General features: G+C 41.7%; 2 protein-coding genes across 6 annotated transcripts in view; one reads left to right on the forward strand and one right to left on the reverse strand.

Annotated features, from left to right (window-relative positions):
- The window catches only part of dnah7 (dynein, axonemal, heavy chain 7), a 438,937-nt gene extending 428,915 nt beyond the window's left edge, over window positions 1-10,022 (forward strand). The window contains exons 63-64 of the mRNA XM_080198799.1: window positions 6,953-7,056; window positions 9,648-10,022. Coding sequence (XP_080054925.1) covers window positions 6,953-7,056; window positions 9,648-9,854 — 311 coding nt within the window. The 3' untranslated portion in view covers window positions 9,855-10,022. The remainder of the gene's footprint in view (window positions 1-6,952; window positions 7,057-9,647) is intronic.
- A 139-nt stretch (window positions 10,023-10,161) lies between these two features.
- slc39a10 (solute carrier family 39 member 10) overlaps window positions 10,162-14,553 on the reverse strand; it is an 85,289-nt gene continuing 80,897 nt past the window's right edge. For all 5 annotated transcript variants that reach the window (XM_080198804.1, XM_080198800.1, XM_080198802.1 and 2 more), the window contains one exon: window positions 10,162-11,249. In XM_080198804.1, the coding sequence (XP_080054930.1) occupies window positions 11,103-11,249 (147 nt within the window). In that variant the 3' untranslated portion in view covers window positions 10,162-11,102. The remainder of the gene's footprint in view (window positions 11,250-14,553) is intronic.

The raw sequence follows: 14,553 nt of genomic DNA on the forward strand, positions 1-14,553 counted from the left end.
GGACATATGTGGCCACCCAGTCCTGATCATTGCCAGTACAAGAGGCTGTCAGTGCGTCCTGAGCCCTGTGCTGCATTTGGGCCCTGGCCATTGCCTGAGGCCTTCCTTCTGCCTCTCCAGAGGTTGGCTCTTGCTGCCCTGCTTAACTTCCTCCTCATCCATTTCCTATTAAGACATTAGACATACATATTTCCTTATGTTCGAGCCTTTCCAATGAGCTTAACTCCCCTTATTCCCACACACAATGGCCTGCTCCCACGTGAGCCTCTCAACTTTGTGTGACATATCTGCATCATTCTAGGATGGTCTCAGTGGCTCACAGATCCTTCCAAGGGTGAGGACTGAGGGCACTTGCAACCATTGACTTGACCTGTGTGCTGACCTCCCAGTGCGCTGAAATGCTGTCACAACACTACTTCTTTCATGGTTGCCTGCTGAGTTCTATTATTTTTGCCCCTTGTATTGGTTGCTAAATTTGTGTCACCTCTTTCTTGCCAAGAGTTGAGTGTAAGCCTTGGAATTCAATGCTGGGGGACTCAGCTCCCAAAGGGCACCAATTAGTGGCATAATATGGAACAGTAGAATCCCTACAGTGCAGAAGGAGGCCATTTGGTCCATCAAGTCTGCATCAACTGTCTGGCAGAACTTCTCATTCAGACTCACATCCTTGCACTATCCCAGTAACTCCATGCATTTACCATGTCCAATCCACCCACACTTCTTGGGACAATAAGGGACAACTTAGCATGACAGAATCAACTGACCTGCACATCTTTGGACTGTGAGAGGGAACTAGAGCACCCGGAGGAAACCCATGCAGACACAAAGAGAACATGCAAACTCCACACAGACAGTCACCCAAGGCTGGAATTGCTGTGAAGCAGCAGTGCTAATTACTGTGCCACTGTGACATAATTGACTTATCAAGGCAGGGTCAAGAATATTATTAGGAAAGTGGCTTCCTTCTGTGAAAGGCAAGGCTTGCTTGATTTATTTTACATAGAAACCTGACAGTACAGAAGGAGGCCCTTTGGCCCATCGAGTCTGCACCGACCGCAATCTCACCCAGGTCCTACCCCCAATCCGTACATATTTTACCCACTAATCCTCTCTAACCTGTGCATCTACGGTCAATTTAGCATGGCCAATCAACCTAACCCGCACACCTCTGGACTGTGGGGGGAAACTGGAGCACCCAGCGGAAACCCATGCAGATATGAGGAGAATGCGCAAACTCCACACAGACAGTGAACCAAGCCAGGAATCGAACCCAGGTCCCTGGAGCTGTGAAGCAGCAGTGCTGACCACTGTGCTACTATGCCGCCCAGGATTTCAATCCTCCAAATTGCACTCAACTTGATCGTTAACTTTAATCTGCAATCCCCCTGCTCTTATGGGTAGTGGATCATACAAGCCTTCAATCTTGTACATCCAGGCACCCATGATAACATCCCTAATGGCCTGGCCTCTTGGAACTTTGGCAGTGTGCCATTCACATTGCTCATGCCTTACAGCTGTTCCTTGTAGCCTGAAGATGGGGGACAATTGTGACTGGCCTTGATGTCTCCTCTGTGTCAGTGTCCTATTGCTGTCATAGAGATAGTCATCAGCCTATGTCAGAGTCCCCCTCATTGCTCATCCGACATGGAGTGTGACCGAACCCCACCTTGACACCTCAGAGTCACCTCCAGTGCTGACACTGTGGATTTTCCTGCTCCCATCCACATCCAGCTGCCACTCCAGAAAGGCAATCCCTCCAAGGAATTATCACTTAAACCTCAGCAAAGGGGACCCAAGATGCGCAAGCTCCACACTAAAGCACCTCCCACCAAGTGGCAAGCCCTTTAGAGATCAAGAGCACCACAATAACGGAGGTCTATGAAGGCCTGTGAGCAGCAAATCCTACCCTCTTCCCCGACCTCCCTCAACTGCTGGGACTCAACCCCAACCATCCTCAAGAATGACTTAGCTGGTTCCCTCATGCCCTGTCTGCTGCTCCTTTTCCATTACACTCCCTGGTGGGTCATGACAAGCTGTGAGCTCACCTCCAAAATCCCCTTTGGAGGTGAAGTCCCCACATTCACATTTTTATGGAGCTGTTTTAAACCACATCAGCGTTAAATCTGTGTATTCAATGAGGGTGGAAGTGCCGATGGGACGGCTCGCTAATGATAAAATTTATTAAAAGGAGGTTCCCAACCTTCCTTGTTATATCACAGGTAAGGAATGTGGAAAATCAAGAAATTAAATCTTACCAGTGAGAATCTCGTTCACAGGGGTTGAATCAGGTGATGGAGGTGGTCTTGGTGATGGCGCAACTATGTGTTGAATAGTTAATTTTGGATTCACATTTGATGTCAAGATTTAGATTTGATTTAGCTTCAAACAGGTTGCTTTACTATCACTTCATGGCATTTGCTCGTGTACCTTTAGAGAAGGGTATACCAGGATACAGGGATCTGTTTCTTCCTCCACCGTTAATGCTTTTCACTTAAAGGTGCTTAAACATTGATCATTTGTCCTGTCCAGGTGTATAACATTGAACATATTCAAGTTTAATATCATTTATCAGACATGAGCTAATTGCTAAAACATTAAGCCTAAAGCTGACAACATTAAGCCTAAAGCTTACAACCTTAACTCCCAGACTGATCTTAGTATTATATGAAAATTTGTAAATCATGCCTCCAACACTTGCACATAGGGCATTAAAAAAATTAAAGATCAATGACACATACAGCACACCATTGATGCCCCATGTCCAGTGGTGAGCTAGGTGGAACCTGGCATTATGGTTTTTAATGATGTAACCCAGAGGCAGCTTGTGGATGAGTAACAGAAAAAGCCAAGGATAGATGCTGTGGGACCCCAGAGATAATGGGAGTAAGGAGAATTTTGTCAACAGCATACTCCTTCCAGTGGCAGAACTGGAAGAGTCACCTCTTCTGCTGTCTTGCTTTTTCCTATTTCCTACATGATTATAATAAAAATTTTAAATACCAGCTGCGTGCACAAGCAACAAATGTGATCACATGGCGGTGTCGCTTTTCAGTAGCGAATCCCACCATCAGCTGAAAATGCTGCTGTTACGGTTGGGCTATAAAAGTGCCTCCTGATCAAACTGGGAGGTTGTATATCACAGTGGCATGGTGGCACAGTAGTTAGTACTGCTGCTTCACAGTGCCATGGACCTAGATTCAATTTTGGCCTTGAGTGACTGTTTGTAGTTTGCACGTTCTCCCCTTGTCAATGTGGGTTTCCTCCAGGCGCTCTGGTTTAAAGCAAAGTTTATTTATTAATCACAAGTAAGGCTTACATTAACACTTCAGTGAAGTTACTGTGAAATTCCTCTAGTCGCCACAGTCCGTCACCTGTTTGGGTCAATGCACCTAACCAGCACGTCTTTCAGAATGTGGGAAGAAACCGGAGCACTCAGAGGAAACCCTTTCAGACATGGGAGAACGTGCGAACTCCACAGACGGTGACCCAAGCCGGGAATCGAACCCAGGTCCCTGGTGCAGTGAAACAGCAATGCTAAGATCTGCAGGTTAGATGGATTAGCCATAGTAAATGTGTGGGGTTACGGGGATATAGTGGTGGGGAAGGCCTGAGTGGGATACTCTTTCAAAGTTGGTGCAGACTCAATGGCAATGGCCTATGGTTCTATGATCATTTTCCACTCCAGTTCCACTACCAAAATAAAGTTTATTGAGAATAGTGTGGTGTTTTTTTCAAATTTAAATCCCACATGTTGGAGTTTAATCTGGATAAATGTGAGGTGATACATTTTGGCCGGAATAATGTAGGGGGGAGTTATATGGTAAAGGGTAAGCCCGTAAGGAGTATAGAATCGCAGCGAGACCTGGGGGTGCAAGTGCACAAGTCTTTGAAGGTGGCAGTGTAAGTGGAGAGTGTGGTGAAGAAAGCCTATGGTATGTTAGCCTTTATAGAAAGGGGTATAGAATATAAGAGCTGGAGTCTAATGTTGCAGTTGTACAGAACGTTGGTTAGGCCGCATTTGGAGTACTGCGTCCAGTTCTGGTCACCTTACTACTGGAAGGACGTGGAGACTCTGGAGAGAGTGCAGAGGAGGTTTACCAGAATGTTGCCTGGTATGGAAGGACTGGGGTATGAGGAAAGATTGAAGAAATTGGGGCTCTTTTCCCTTGAAAGACGCCGACTGAGGGGGGATCTAATAGAGGTATATAAGATTATGAAGGGTATAGATAGAGTAAACAGAGGTAAGCTATTTCCTATGACAGAGACATGTAGGACAAGGGGCCATGGACTTAAGGTGAGGGGGGAGAGGTACAACACAGATATGAGATGGAGGTTTTTCACACAGAGGGTAGTGGGGGTATGGAACGCTCTGCCAAGTAAGGTGGTGGAGGCAAACACACGAGTCATTTAAGAGTAACTTAGACAGGCACATGACTGGGTTGGAGATGGGTGGATATAGGAGATTGTTTTAAATAAGGGTCATTAGCATTGAGGCGTCCCCGGTAATGTAAATGGATCTGGTATGATAATATTTTTTCTCTTTTCCTTCACAGGTTTTAAGTCGGTCTGCCTCGTGTCCAACAAGGGGCATACACGCGATGGGTCGTACTGGGGCTGCTCTTGGTTGTTCGAGATTGGCCTAGTGCTTCATGTCGTTAGTGTGTGCCTAAACTGGACCAGATACTGGGCAAGACGACAGCTCAGTGACTATCACTGATTGCTGTGCAGACACATGGATTTGGGCCGGTGTCGGTGGGAGTTTGCGCATTCTCCCCGTGCTTGTGTGGGTTTTCTCCGGTGCTCCGGTTTCCTCCCACACCCCAAAAATGTGCTGTTAGGCTGATTGGCAGGAATAAATTGTCCCTCAATCTGGATGGCCATAAAACATTAGACAGGGGTCGTGGGTGGAGAGAGGGACTGGTGGTGTTGAGATGGCGGCGCGGGCTTGTTGGGCCGAAGGGCCTGTTTCCCGGGTTGGTTTTGTTCTTTGTTCTTTGTTCATTTTACATTGGTTTCACTTCATTTTTCTGTGAATAATGTTTTTGTTGTGACTAAATGGAGAGATAAATGTACTGCCATGGTTCATGGTTTGCATGCATTAATGGTTAGAGGAGAGTTAGGGACATTTTCTTTATTGCGGAAGAAATTTTTTTTGAGTTCAATCTTTACTGAATGTTCATGTTAATGTTCAGAACTGTACTTGCCAGTCTGTGGGACATGCCTGAACATTCAGTAAGCCGGCTCTTCCTTCTATGTATTGTAAGACATTGGGGGGTGATCTTACCAAACAAATTCTCAGGGCTGAACGAGCGTGAAAGTAGGAGAGAAATTTGTTGTCTTTTTGGGCAAGTAAAAAAATCGAATCTTACCTCACTTTGAAGAAAATCCAAAGTAGGATCTGTTTCTCACCAACAGGGGAGAGGGTGGGATCTAAGCTTGCCAAAACGTGGCAGATTGCAGCAGAGGGCATCATTGTGTATGCTCAGATCTTTCTGTTATGTACAATAGTACAGAACATAGAGCTCTGTCATGCACCCCCTAAATATGGCTGGCCTTTGCAACCAATTTCCCCCACCCACCTCTTGCTATCAAGGGACTTGGCAGCCAATGCTCCTCCCCACATGGACTGACCACCACCGCTCCCCGCCCCCCCCCCCTTCCCCAGCATAGAATGGCTGATCCTGCTTGCAGAGCGCATAGCAACCAACACCACGAGATGGTCACATATTTAGACAGTACTGACAAATTTTTAGGGCCCTCATCCCTCTCTCCCAACACTGCACTCTACTTCTTCATTTCCTTCATGCCCAACCCTGGCCTAATTCCATACTGTCCCCTCCTCCCTCATCTCTAAATCAATCGCTGATTCACCCTTGCTGGTCTGGTGTCCCCATGCAAGCTGCCTTTCTCCTGCTCCCTTCCCTTGTGCATCGATTTCAAGGAAAACCACCGACCTTACTCACAACCGCACAAAGTTGACTGGTGCATGTCACCTTTAAACAAATGTGAATTAGTTGCCATGAGATTTTTGTGTGCCACCGACTTTATCTTGAAAATAGGAAATAATTTTAAAAGTGTTTTATGCTAATGAATATTCATGGCATGAAAGTATATTACAAGTATGAAGCTGCCACAGGATGGCATGAGGCTGGACAAACATGGTACTGACAATGTTGAAATAGTTCTGCATTTCAATTTACCATTGCAAAATCAAGATTTTGAATCCTGCCTAATAGCATGCCACATTTCCCACTCTTGCAGGCTCCATTAAATGTGTGGTAATGGTAAAAAATTGGGAAGACATGCCATTTCAGGTGATTCTGTGGGTATAACTGGATAACTAAGAATGGAATCACATGAGTACAGGCCCACACTGTTAGATAGCGGAGGGAGAGGCACTGGAGGAAGATGGGGTGATTAACCTTGTCAAAGACCAGGCTAGTTTACATTGGTCACTCATCTAGGATGCCATTCTCAGTACTGGGAAAGCAACAGAAACCTGATCAAAGGGATTTAGTTTATTTATTATTGTCACAAGTAAGCTTCCATTAACACTGCAATGAAGTTAATGTGAAAATCCCCTTGTTGCCACATTCTGGTGCCTGTTTGGGTATATTGAGGGAGAATTTAGCATGGCCAATATACCTAAACATTCTTTTGAACTGTGGGAGGAAACAGGAACACCCAGAGGAAATCTATGCAGCCATGGGAAGAACACATACACTCCATATCTGTGAGGCAGCAGTGCTGGCCACTGTGCCACCGTGTTAAGAGTGGAGATGTAGGAAAAATGAAATTTGGAGGACAATCCAGGCAAGAACTTGAGAGAGCAAAGGGAGGTTGGAGATTGCAAGGCTAGAGGGGTGATGACTGCTTATTTAAAAGAGAAAGGGACAATTTACTAAAGAAACTGTTACTAATATTAGTTAACATTGAGTTATTTTGTATACAGGTGTCTACATACGAGGTCTCTTTATAGATGGAGCAAGGTGGGATAGGAATCTTAAAAAACTGGCCGAATCATATCCCAAAATCCTCTATGATACCATGCCTGTTGTAAGTAGCACCTATTAGTGTATATATGTACTTCTGAAAAATATTTTTGTGTTTTCATTACACAAAATGTTAAGAATATTGAACACCACTGCCATTTTATGATTCACTGCACTTCTACCTTATTTAGGACCCTAGAAAGAATGCATGTCCTTTTCCTTCCACATACATAGGAAAATTATTTGCATTTTTACTATCTTGCCTTTCTAGTATCCTTACACCTTTGATATTTTAATTATAAATCAGTCTTTTGTAAGATTTCAAATGTTTTGTTTGCAGAAACCTCAGATTTATTCTTACTTCCTTTTTGAAGCAGTTTATGTGAAGGGGTTAAAAGCATTCAGGAAACTCTTTTGGCTCATTGTGTCTTCATGTTCTTTAGAAGTGCTATTCAATTAGTTCCAATCCCCTTTCTCTTCCCCAGTCCTGCAAATTTCTCCATGTTTATGGCCAATTCAATTTTTAACAATGCTTTTTGATCAACTATCATAACCTTTTCAGATAGTTCCTAATAATTCAATGCATTAAAAAATTTCCTCTCGCTGGAATTTTGCCAGAATTTTTACTCGTGAAAAGTTTATCCTGATCTTCTCTGTCAAAAACCTCTCAATTTTTGACCACTTATTAAATCTATCCAAACCTGGTCCCTGCTCTAAGGGGAGTGTAATCCCAGTATTTCTGGTTACTCATGATAATTGAAGTCGCTCATCCCTGTTATCATTCTAGTAAATATCCTTTATACTTGCTTCATTGCCTTGCCAGTCTTCCAAACTTGTGGTGCCTGGAACTGAACGCAATACTCTGATTGAGGCCCAACATGTTATTTATGAAGTTTACCATAATTTTCTTGCTCTAGTACTCTACGCTTTTACTTATGAAGCCAGGGATCCCAAATGCTTTTAAAACAACAGCTTTATGAATTTGTTCCATGAAAAAAATGAAAGATAGTTTTACAAGATTTCAATAGTCAGGTTTGTTTACACAAATTTTGATAGGCAGAGACTAGGAGGTATTATAGATTGAATACCTTGAGTGCTAATTGCATAGACATGTAAAACCTTAGCTCTCTTGCCACCTATTTTTGAGTGTGAATATATTCAACACTAATCTGATACTTCATGCTTAGAAGAGATATGAATCTAGAAACTAGCATCAAGGGAGTCTTACCCTATGGGAGCAATTCAAGATTACTGGAATTTTGTTCTTTTCTGCTGATCGTCCACATCTTAATAAGGCACAAATTAATTCTGTTAGGTTAAGTACCCAAGCAAATACAAGGTATTTGAATCACATGGGAACACGCATAAATTATTTGGTCCAGGGTTTCCTAACCCGTGGGTTGAGACCTGGAGTGTCAATAGCTGTAAGATGCCTTTAAATCCCAGAGGTATTTCTAATACTGGCTGTAGCCTAACCGACCAAGCAAAGGCCTAATTCCTGCTCCAAAAAGGCCAGTGAAATCGGTGTTTTTGCTTTTAAAATCCAGCAGTTTCATCATCCTTGATCTCACAGCTCTAGCCAGTGCCATCTGGCTCACTCTGGGGGTCAATTTTCAAAATTCAATGAGGGGGTCATAGTGGGGAAAATGTTTGGGACGCACTGATTTAGCCCCTCAAGCTTGTTTGTCCATTCAATGAGGGTGTGGCTGATTATAACCCAAGATGATTTTGGTGGATTACTTAAAACATTTTTCCAGGTATTTTCCCCTTCTGTGACTACCAAAATAAGAGTTAATTCAAATTTCACTTAATCAAAACCTCTAACACTTTAGGTAATAATACTCTTCATTTAACTTCAACTTGAATTCATTTAACTTTACACTCTGACTTTAACTCATTTAACTTTAAGGTTTTAACTAAAACAAATACTACCCACTTGAGTGAACTGATCAGCTTTGTCTTGGGTATAAATCTTCCTCATGGTTCTTTTGTTCCTGTCTGAAGCTATCTTCAGGATAAATGTTGCAAACGTGATTGAGTTTTCACTGAGAACAAAACTCAAAATACTTACTTTATCCTAAACTTTGCACATTCTTCCAAAGTTCTCTGGAACTCAACCAATGATATCACCGGAAACTGATCACAATGTTCGATTATAGCTAATGGAGATACTCAAACTGCCAAATGTTTATACCAAGCTGCGTGTCTAACATCAGTCCAAACAACCATTGATCAACACAGGAAGTGTCAGGTCCCATCTCCCAGGGCATGAATTGCTGCAGCCTTCTCTGACCTGCATTTAACACAACTTAGCTAAAATTTCCAGCATGCTTGATTCTTATTACTGACGCCAATCTGACCACAGAGTATAAATTGGTGGTGTAATGTTACCTCTTTTTGAAATATCTCCCACTGATGTATCAATTTGTCCATTGACACATTTGCAGTTTACCGTGGACAGTCTGCCTCATCCCATTTAAGTCAGGCCTATCTTGATCTAGTTCTGCCCTTTCAAACACAATGTTGAACTCGATCACAATGAACCAGGTTTTGTTAAATTTAATATGGCCCTCATTCTTATTACTGGAAACCATAATCAATAACTGATATTCAATAAGTATCATAATTTATGCTCATTTTGCTTTCCTTTAACAGATGTGGCTGAAGCCTTGCAAAAAGTCAGAAATTTCTCCACATCCTGTTTACATTTCTCCAGTTTACAAGACCAGTGAGAGAAGGGGTACATTATCCACAACTGGACATTCCACCAACTTTGTGATAGCTATGCGTATCCCTACTGACCAGCCTTCTGAACACTGGATTGGCCGTGGTGTTGCTCTACTGTGTCAGCTTAGTTCTTAAAAAATGATTTTGGTGCACTTTATTACAACAGCTTGACCCATAAGTTGTGTTTAAACTTCATTTTATACTTGGCATAATACTGGTGAAAATTTTCTTAAAATGTCTGCCTCACATGTGTAATAATTAGGATTTTAGGAAATTACTCACTTTTATTTCACAACCCCATATTTCTGGTTACTCAATTCTGTTCATAGGATTCATGCAGAAATTTTAAAGGTAATTTTTGTGTGCCTCTATATCCACCAATCATTATATATACGCAATGAAACAAAGATTGTAGCAGCAGCAGCACTACAATAAAACCATGGTTTTGCATTATCAGGACTTTATTAAGTAAAACTTGAAAGAGCCAATTTCATTCATACATTAGTATAGTACAGGCTTGTAACAATTAAAACATTTTTAAAGTGGTAAACAAAATGCTTTTTAATTTCACTTGTGACAAACTCAAAGTCTATGGTACCTTAACACTGAAACTTTCCATCTAAACATCAAAATTAACTGGTTAGGTTCCATAATCTTTGGCTTTAACAATGAACTAGCACATTGATCAACACCCACAAGAATCACAGGCTCCACTAACTCACATTTATCATATTTTGGCCAGTTGCACTTGATCACATATGATCTATTACATTGATTTATATCGTGACAAAAAGGGAAATGTCACACAGTGACAGGCTAATTAGGGGCTTACAAAAAATCAACTCCAAACTAATACATATAAGCAAGCAATCTAGCTGCTCACTTAGAACAGCAAACATGGTTCTGAGGTATTACAATGAAAGGAGAAGGAATGTTAAAAGTGAATGATAAATGAATTTAATGGACAATGTCTACAATTGAGTTATAACACGCTCCATTTTAAAAATAAATTGGAATTTGTTAATTTGTGATACTGAAGATATGAGCTCAAAAAACTAGCACCATGAATCCAGATGGCATTACAGTTGGTGACTGCCATCCATAAACAAACACCTACCACAATGCATGCGAAAGGAAGTATTCTAAACGGCTGTTACAAATACATCACTTATCCTGATCTAACTGCTAAATATTTATTCAAGCGTTGATTTTATCTTATCCATAGATATTTTAAAAAGTTGATTATTTAAGTTTCCATACTGAATCACAGAAGTAACCGTGCGTCAAACCAACCAACAAACAGCAGTTGCTATGAAAAGTAATCTACTGTATTAACAAATACGTCACAATTTGCTTTGCAAAGCCTATGTGCCAATGAAATTGTTAGAAATGAATTACAATTTGATCCTCAAAAATGGCAATTAGCAGCATGATGGCAAACCCACAGAGCATTCCAGCATTCTGTAGAGCAAAGTGTCCAAACTTGGCCTGAACATGGTTATCTGTCGGACGGTGTAGCATCTCTGGTAACTGGAAAGAGAAAATCTTAATTAGGACCCAATTTGCAATCAAACAGTCTCAAGTACCTGCCCTTCCGCTGAAAATCAGATTGCTGATTATAAATCAACCTGACAAATAAGACGTTGGATGGGTTTTATGGTCTGGCTCATCCCAAAACCATAAAATCCCGCACAGACGTTTCCGTGGTCTATCCCTTGCCCGTTCTGATTCCCATGGCGGGCAGGACGGTAAAATTCCGACCATTGTCTAAGCCGATTTCCCCGTTTTTCAGCTAATAAATGCATGTTTAGAATTATATTCATGTTGGAAGTCAGGCTCAGTTTTTCAGCTCAAAAACACGTTTAGGGTTAAACTTGCCTTATGACTTGGCAAGTGAGTACCATGGAATGAAGCTGACGATAAGGCCATGTTGCCAAGAAGCTAAATGGGTGTTTAAGACACACCATACAGATAAAACAGTGAAATGCAACTGCCAAACAGAATTTTGTTCACATTTCAAAACCTATTCTGACAGTATGCATTTTATCCATGATTATACAGACATTTAATGTGGTTAAATGTTCCATCACTGAAACATTAACATGAGCTAAATAAGGAAACCACAAGCTTGGTCAAGGATGAGTTTAAAAGGAGCATCCAAAAATGAGGACAAAGAGAAAGAGAAGACAGAATTATGGATCTTAGGGCCCAGGAAGCTAAAGACTGTGTCACAGGGGGTTAAATGATTAAAATCAGGGATGCTGTTGTGGGACTGGAGGAAACTAGAGAGATTGGGATGAGTAAGGTCTGAGAGATTTGAGAACATGGACAGATTTTAAAAAAAAAAGGGAGCCAATATGCAGAGAAAATTAAGCTGACAGATAAATGTAGGTTTATTAGTGCTTAAACTGAAATTTGGTTGCAGTCCAAACTGTTAAAGATGTGAAGGTTTATCAATGACTTGAGAATATCCCACAAATGTTAAGATACACTGGATAGGAGAAAATTGAGAATATAACAGACATAGTGGTTCTTTGGGTATAAATTCATATGCACTGTGGTAGTTTTCCAGGTGCAAAACGGGCTCAAATCGCTGCAGGTCGCACTGCTAATTTTGGGGAGGGGGATAGCAATTCTTGTTTTAGGGTGGTTGAGTAGGGTGCTTGTTTGCAATTGGCTGTCAAGTGTCCTAATACCAGTTGAAGGACTCAACACCAAGATTTTAAGGTAATAAGCAGGGCAGGGATCATGTTCAGGATTCTTTAGTGGGCTCTGCAGCAACCAATGAAACATAGGTAACAATTATTTTATTACAAAAATATTGTATTGTGCTGCACTGTAAGAACGACGACTGCCATTTACCTAGCTAGAGCCCAATTACCTTGTCCACTAGAAGTAAACGGGGTACAGGAGGAGCAGGGGGTGGGGGTGGAAAGAGGAGTGCCAGCAAGGCAGACAGCTGGCATTGATTCCTTGACCTGAGCAAACTGCCTGCAGAAGTCTAACTAGTACCAGCAGCCCATGCGAAATGGAGGATAATTTCGTAAAACAATTTTCTTTGATCTGCAGTTTGCACATGCATTCGTCATGGACTCAATAATCTCACCCTTTAGTTTGAATAAATTGGAGAGGGTACAGTATTTCCTAGCTTTTTTGCACTTTTACAACCCTGGCAACTAAGTAAAATGGAAGTCTAGGCACAGTAGCTGACGTATTTTGCCAATATAAATTCATCAGCAGAACTGCAAAATCAGCATATGGAATTTGAGATATGTTAAAACAAAAATCAAAATTTACTGGAGAATTTTTTTTTGATATTGTTTTTGTCCAGTATTCAATATATCTATTGCTATCTGAATTCTATAATGGCCTTCAAATCTATCAAGCTGTCATTAATGAGCTGTGTACCTCAGGCTTAAATACACATTGGAATTTTGTTTTGACAATGCCTCCTTGAAAAGCAAAGCTTTTGAAAAAACTTTTCCAAAAGCAGCCTGTATTGCAACAAAAGTTTCTTGGTCAAGCTCAGTGTAATAGGTTTTATGAGAGGAGTCCCCACTATCAATTAAAGGCAGCCAGGGTTGTTGAAGTGCATCTTCCAGCTACCATCCTAATGATAATCCATTTTCCTAGCTTGCTGTTTATGCAGGGTCCTGACCAACAATAGGAAGGAAAATGCAATGGTGGCACTTCCTCTGTTACAGAAGAGGAAGCAGAGGCCAGACTTAAAAGGAGAGAAGCACCTCTGACTGCAGTATCAATGTTGTCCAATCTAACAAAAGTCAGTGCTTTGCACCTGAAAAGGGGAAGAATTTCTTACTGCTGGGTTTGTTGTCTCCCTCCAAAAGTAGCAGTAAATATTCTGTTACTTCTCTGGAAACTACCAAGTCTTCCCATCTGGAGGCTCCTGGAGTTGGCAGTGAAAGCAACAGAAAATCAGCTACATTGCTGGGATTGTCTCCCTATGCCTCCCCTCCCGGCACCCACTTCACTTACAACTGACTTGATTATTATCACACATATTAGCATACAGTGAAAAGTATTGTTTCTTGTGCACTATTGTTCATAGAGAAGGAAACAAACCAGTGCAGAATGTAGTGTTACAGTTATAGGGTGTAGAGAAAGATCAACTTAATGCAGGGTAGATCCATGCAAAAGTCTGATGGCAGTGGGGAGGAAGTTGTGTCGGTTGGAATGTGACCTCAGACTTTTGTACTTTTTCCTGATGGAAGAAGGTGGAAGAGAGAACGCCCAGGGTGCGTGGGGTCCTTAATTATGCTGGCTGCTTTGCTGAGGCAGTGGGAAGTGCAGAGTCAATGGATGGGAGGCCGACAGGGAAGTGAATGGGTGGCCAGTGGCCGACTCTACTGTTAGTGAGAGGAACACTCTAGAATAAAATTAACATGAACGCAATGGTTTTGCTTGATGAAAATAGTCTTTTAAATCCAACACCCTGCCGATACTTTTAAATCAAATCAATTTGCACATAACAAAAAGGCTGGTGAGCAGTAGAGAAAGATTTGATGTTTCATTTGAATGCAAGTATTTATAGGGTCCTCTGAAATTTCCAAAAGATTTCTAAACAAAATGGTATTTGCTTTAAAGAAAAATAATTTTGAAAAACAAAAAGGCAGCACAGTGGTTAGCACTATTGCCTCACAGTGTCAAGGGCCCAAATTCAATTCCAGCTTCGGGTGACTGTTTGAAGTTTGCATGTTATCCCCATGTCTGTGTGGGTTTCCTCTGGGTGCTCCTGTTTCCTCCCACACTCCAAAGATGTGCAGGTTAGGTTAATGGGCCATGCTAAATTACCCCTCAATATCAGGGAGATTAA

This window comes from Carcharhinus amblyrhynchos, chromosome 11, assembly GCF_965287045.1.
Source record: "Carcharhinus amblyrhynchos chromosome 11, sCarAmb.v2.hapA, whole genome shotgun sequence".
Taxonomy (NCBI): Eukaryota; Metazoa; Chordata; class Chondrichthyes; order Carcharhiniformes; family Carcharhinidae; genus Carcharhinus; species Carcharhinus amblyrhynchos.